The 6451-nt window shown below is 34.2% G+C and overlaps 1 protein-coding gene across 1 annotated transcript in view; it reads left to right on the top strand.

Annotated features, from left to right (window-relative positions):
- Positions 1-4206: 4206 nt before the first annotated feature.
- The window catches only part of LOC111087469, a 19113-nt gene continuing 16868 nt past the window's right edge, over positions 4207-6451 (top strand). Inside the window, exons 1-2 of the mRNA XM_022394201.1 lie at positions 4207-4285; positions 5345-5608. Coding sequence (XP_022249909.1) covers positions 4207-4285; positions 5345-5608 — 343 coding nt within the window. The remainder of the gene's footprint in view (positions 4286-5344; positions 5609-6451) is intronic.

Below are 6451 nucleotides of genomic sequence, written 5' to 3'. Positions count from 1 at the left end.
ACAACATGGTAATTATTAGTAAACAGTTTAGCTACATTAGTGAAGCTGATTTCTACACAACATGGTAATTATTAGTAAACAGTTTAGCTACATTAGTGAAGCTGATTTCTACACAACATGGTAATTATTAGTGAACAGTTTGGCTACACTAGTGGAGCTGATTTCTACACAACATGGTAATTTTTAGTAAACAGTTTAGCTACATTAGTGGAGCTGATTTCTACACAATATGGTAATTATTAGTAAACAGTTTAGCTACATTAGTGAAGCTGATTTCTACACAACATGGTAATTATTAGTGAACATTTTGGCTACACTAGTGGAGCTGATTTCTACACAACATGGTAATTTTTAGTAAACAGTTTAGCTACATTAGTGGAGCTGATTTCTACACAATATGGTAATTATTAGTAAACAGTTTAGCTACATTAGTGAAGCTGATTTCTACACAACATGGTAATTATTAGTGAACAGTTTGGCTACATTAGTGAAGCTGATTTCTACACAACATGGTAATTATTAGTGAACGGTTTGGCTACGCTAGTGGAGCTGATTTCAACACAACTTTCAGATTTTCAATCGGATATTAGGAAGCACGGAAACAGTAATTAGCAGACTATGTGATGAATACAAAAAAACGAAAGAAAGGAACATGCTATGTTTGTCGTCTTTGTGTTCCATAACCCTCATGCACTGTACCTATGATGTCTATTAACTATAATAGAAAGAGTAAAAATAATCAGTTGTCAAATCAGCAATAAATAAAATAAAAAAGGCGCGGCCGTATTAGGAACGAGTTTTTGTCGTCGTATTTTCTGGATATTACTAGTTTTTTACGAGCATGAGATAAATATAATAAGTATCTTCTTTCGTCTCAAAACAGTTTAACATATTCATTTTACCAGTGTTCATATTAATGCAATTTTTTTTCGTACTCTAAAAATTACCTTTTCTTTAGACAATTTGAAAAATTAGCGAAAATATTAATTTTTTTGAAACGCAATATATATAGCGGTTGTGCTATTAAAAAAAAACCCTGCAGTATAGTAAGAGTAAGCAAACCAACTTTATACACAAAAGAACAAAAATGCTTGCTGACTTAGTCAATTCTTTTATACGCAAACCTATCTTTCCTGACCCTGATAAGTTCATGCATCATAGAATCTGTGGTGTTTTATTTATTTTGCTCATGATCCAGCTCAAAATGGCTACTTTATTCATCGTGTATTGCCTTTATATATATATTCACAACTGTTTAACCAATGTGTTAGTTTTGTATTATAGTCGTACAGATAAATATATGTCATCTTCACGATGTTGTACATGATTTAGACTCAGATGACCTACAAAGGTTATACTTAGGGTCATTTAGTGGAAAATAATGAAGCCTTTAACCCCACTGATGTATTGAATTACTTTTTCAGTAGTATATTACAAAACTGGACAATGGTTTTGAAAATGTATATCACCAGAAAAGATTATTTTATCAAGACTTTTCTTTGGCGATATTTATCTAATTGGGAAGCCATTGAATTATCCACACAAGAGGTGCAGACACGTATAATTTAAATTATACAACCTTTCCAGACAGGATCTATTAGTGGGTCAGCGGTAAGTTTCGGGACTTAATGTTAAAGTCGCGACGCTTGTACTCAATACCGATATTTCCTAAGCCTTGTGAAAGCATTGTTAACCAAAGGTAATTATAATAGATCAACTGTATATCTGTACGCTAATGAGATCCAAAAGGTCACAATAATGATTTTCTGTCTCAAAGTTGTTGGTTGTTATTTCTGTCTGTACACCGTTGGAAATCGAATCCCGGGTCGTTGCTAAATGCTAATTAAATTTTTAATGGATGCATAGAATTTAAATGAATCTTAACAAACTTAAAAGAATGTCTAATTTTCAAGTATTCCGAGTGTTTTATATTCATTTAAATAGCGTGAATCCATTAAATTAATGCAAAAGTCAATTTATACTAAAGGTGGCGTTGGGCTAAATTATGGACAAGACACAGCTTAAATAAGCATGGATATCGCGCTAGTTAAATGAATTAATTCGGACTGTATGTCAACCTAATCTTAAATAGAAGTTAATTTATGTGTTAATTTAATGGGTGCGTGCTATTTAAAAGAATTTCAAAGCACTCATAGTTCATTTATGTGTTAATTTAATGGGTGCGTGCTATTTAAACGAATTTCAAAGCACTCATAGTTCATTTATGTGTTAATTTAATGGGTGCGTGCTATTTAAACGAATTTCAAAGCACTCATAGTTCATTTATGTGTTAATTTAATGGGCGCGTGCTATTTAAACGAATTTCAAAGCACTAATACCTTCAAAAGTCTTAGATGAAATATTGGCAGAAATTGAAATATTTGTTGTTGTTCAATTTGTTCTGTACAATAGAACCTGTCTGTCGAGTAAAGTCAATGCAACTAAGAAACGACTTTTCTCACAGCGTTTTAGAACCATTGAGAACCTCCCTCCCAAAACAAGCAGCCTTCTCACAACACCTCAAGATCTATCACGATAGTTTATGTTGATCGCAACATTAAACACACATATCAGAATCTTTGACATCATGCAACGAAATAATACATTCTGGATATAAAAAAAGGGTGCAAATACCTGTGCATATGTCGTGCATCCAACCTGAAATGCATTGAACTGTGCTTCTTTTGTTTGTTTGTTTTGAATTTCACGCAAAGCTACACGAGGGCTATCTGCGCTAGCCGTCCCTAATTTAGCTGACTAGCTGCCTTCCCTCTAGTCTTACACTCACCACCCACCGCCAACTCTTGGGCTATTCTTTTACCAACGAATAGTGGGATTGACCGTCACATTATAACGCCTCCACGGCTGAAAGGGTGGGCATGTTTGGTGTGACGGGAATTCGAACCCGCGATCCTCAGATTGCCAGTCGAGCGCCCTAACCACCTGGCCATGCCAGGCCTTGTGTTAACGTACTGCAATCTTTCGGCAAACATATTCCATAAATTTCGTAATCTTATCTGATTTTTCTACTTTGATTACAGCTTAAGGAAGATTATACTGCAGTAAAAATATACTTTTTCTCATTGTTTTTATCCGTCTTTAATCCGAGAATGAAAGATGCAAGTAATGTGCAGGATCTGAAATATGGTGATCATCTTAAAACCAAGCGAAACAATAGTGTTACGTCTCTGGTCGTTTGTTAATTTTCCGTAGAAATTCTTTCCGAAGAACTTCAGCGATACAAGTCCTTTCTTAAATAAAACTAGTTCATTTTTTCTCAATTCAACTTTGCAGTACACTTAATTTCCACAGTCACTTTAACTTAAACACACGCTAGAATTCACAACGATTCACGCACTTTACTTCCGGCTTGACTCGATTATTTGTCTCTATATCTCTCTGTCTGCAATTCAATAACTTTATTTGCCGGCTTATATACTATAAGAGCGCGAGTCTAGCAAACGCTAGGACGTTCGACGGGTTCCTCGATATTTCTAGATACTCATTACGTGTTACCAGCGTCACGTGACTTCCGTTGTCGTAACAATAGTTAGGAAAACTGTAGTAGTGTAGATTGTATGACACGACAACCCTGTGAAACTTGTTTGTTGTGTTTGCGCAAAAAGCAGCACAGTGGGCTGTCCCACCGCAGGATTGAACTCCGAATTTTAGCATTATAATCCTTCGAACTTACTGCTGAACCACCGAGAATAGTTTCATAGGATGAAACAACTATCAAAGAACCTTCAAATAAAAAATTTTAAAGATTATTCATCACAATCAGGATAACTAATTTATTTGGAACAAAACACGTTTGTAAACCAGATATTTGTTTTAGTGCCTTACCGTTGATATTACTCTCGTATTGGATTGTAGTGTTGTAAGTCCATAACCCTATCGTTGATATTACTCTCGCATTGGGATCTGTTACTGGAAAATCACTTTTTTTATTAACAATTCACACACTTTGCAGTTATTCTTCAGTGGAAAAACAATTAGTCAATATCGAATATTCGTAGTTAAACAAAACGCCGACAGATGCCGTTTTAAATGAAGACTTCTAAATGAAATTTTGTTACAACAATCCAGGCTTTTTGTTCGTCAATAAATGCTTCAAGTTTTGTTTGTTTCTTTTTCTGAACAATATATAACAATCATAGGAACAAGCGAAGATGAGATATGGTTGAGAATGGATAAGTCACCGAGATGGATAAATTTCGGGTGAATGAGATCAGTGGACCAATAAAAGAAATAATGAAAGTGGGTCGAACAAGATCCGAATGGAGCAAATAAAGAAAAGACAAAGATGCCCTAAGAGCGAAGCCGAAAGAAACCAATCAAAAGAATGGAAAATGACATGGGATGAATAAAAAAAAAAAAGCTAACTAAAGTAATGAAGGATTAACAACATAGATGTGTGAGATCATTCATGAACAACTTAATTCACAAACCATATTTTTAAAACGAAATATGAGAGACAATGCAATAAAAAGTAGTTAATTTCTGGCTTCAGATTTTGTCGAGATGTAGGAGGATCTAGAACTGAAAAATAACAGATTGGTACATGTTTGAATAAAATCACTTATAAATAACAGATCGGTACATGTTTGAATAAAAATACTTATAAATAACATATTGGTACATATTTGAATAAAAATACTTATAAATAACAGATCGGTACATGTTTGAATAAAAATACTTATAAATAACAGATCGGTACATGTTTGAATAAAAATACTTATAAATAGCAGATCGGTACATGTTTGAATAAAAATACTTATAAATAGCAGGTCAGTACATGTTTGAATAAAAACACTTATAAATAACAGATCGGTACATGTTTGAATAAAAATACTTATAAATAACAGATCGGTACATATTTGAATAAAATCATTAATAAATTCACTAGAAAAATGTGGTCGTCTAATTTCTAGTTTGAAAAGGACCATTTACACAGTTTTAAACTCGTTGTAGTTATGTTAACTTGTATCATACAGTTCGGTTTCATTTCTGACAGTCCCCGGTAGGACGGCGGTACGTCTTCGGATTTACAACGCTAGAATCAGGGGTTCGGTTCCCATCGGTAGACATAGCAGATAGGCCGATGTGGCTTTTCTATAGGAAAACGCACACACGTTTTTGACATGGTACGAAGAAAATAATTTTGAATTACGTTAACTACAATTAGTACAATTACAATGGTTTTCTAGGCGAATATTTTTATTTTCACTGCTACAGCATTTTCTATTATCAGGAAATATATTATTTAGTTTCCAAAACTGTATTTGTATTTTTAATGTACTTTAATATTTGTTTATTTCATATTTTTCGTATATCTTGATAGGTTGCTCCAATGGCTTCATTACTTTCGAGTTGATAACGGGCTTCGTCTACTCCGCATCAGAAGACACGCTAGATATGATTCCTGGCACTCTCAAGCTAACAGACTGTTTACGATTCTGTCAAGAAAACTCCACTTGTCAATCCATTAACTTCGAAACGGGCCTCTGTGTGCTCTTTACGTCCAGCGCCACCCAGCGACCAGGAGCACTAAAAACATCTCACTTCCCAGTTTTTACCATGTATGCTCATAAAATCTGCTTATTAGGTAAGGTGTACCGTTCGCTCTAACTAGGTTTCCAAAGACAAGGTAAGGAATGGGTATAGTATAAAAACGTATGTTATAGAAACCATATTTTCAATACTTAAATATAAATATAGCTACATTATACATAAAACACACACACGTTGATTTCATTTATTAAATAAAAGATAAATTATATTGTTTTCTTTGTCTTTGCGGCTATTCTCTAACAGGATGTCAGGAAATATTGCAATTGGGTCCGTATGTGTCAGTATATCTGTGTTTCCGCGTGCGTATCTCGAAAACCAATAGACCGATGTACACGAAAATTTTTAACAAGATGGGAAGTCAGTATGGAACAGTCCTCTCCAAATTTTGTCCGGATCCAAATCCGGAGCCAGATTCTGGATCACATTGAAGCTCTTTTTTTTATAATAGGGACATAGGGCCTTTTTGCGGTTTTCAGTTAATAACTTTGAAAAGTGTGATCGGACTTTACCAAATTTCATGGGCACATTAAAGTTGAGACTACAAAAAATGATCCGGATCGTTGATCATTCTGGATCTGAGAAGGATTTTCTGAGTTCTCGAAGGTGAAATTTGGCGATAACCAATATAAACGCATGTAATCTCAAAAAGGAACAGCGGGAAGAGGGTATAGAATCTCTCTGATTGCTCATGTTATTAGTTTTATTTGAGCCCTCTAATGGCTCAGCAGATTTGCTTTAAACTAGAGTTAAACGAATGATTAAATAAAATATTACTTTTAGCTTACAAGCTTAAAGGGTTGAAGCAATATGAGTTAATATCTGATCTTAACTACTCCTTATGTCTAACTGTTTATAAGTTCAACTTTGTTTTCTTGTT

Source organism: Limulus polyphemus, unplaced genomic scaffold (assembly GCF_000517525.1).
Source record: "Limulus polyphemus unplaced genomic scaffold, Limulus_polyphemus-2.1.2 Scaffold2194, whole genome shotgun sequence".
Classification (NCBI taxonomy): Eukaryota; Metazoa; Arthropoda; class Merostomata; order Xiphosura; family Limulidae; genus Limulus; species Limulus polyphemus.
The sequence above is the reverse complement of the archived record's forward strand: the minus strand, read 5'-3'. Positions and strand labels throughout refer to the sequence as shown.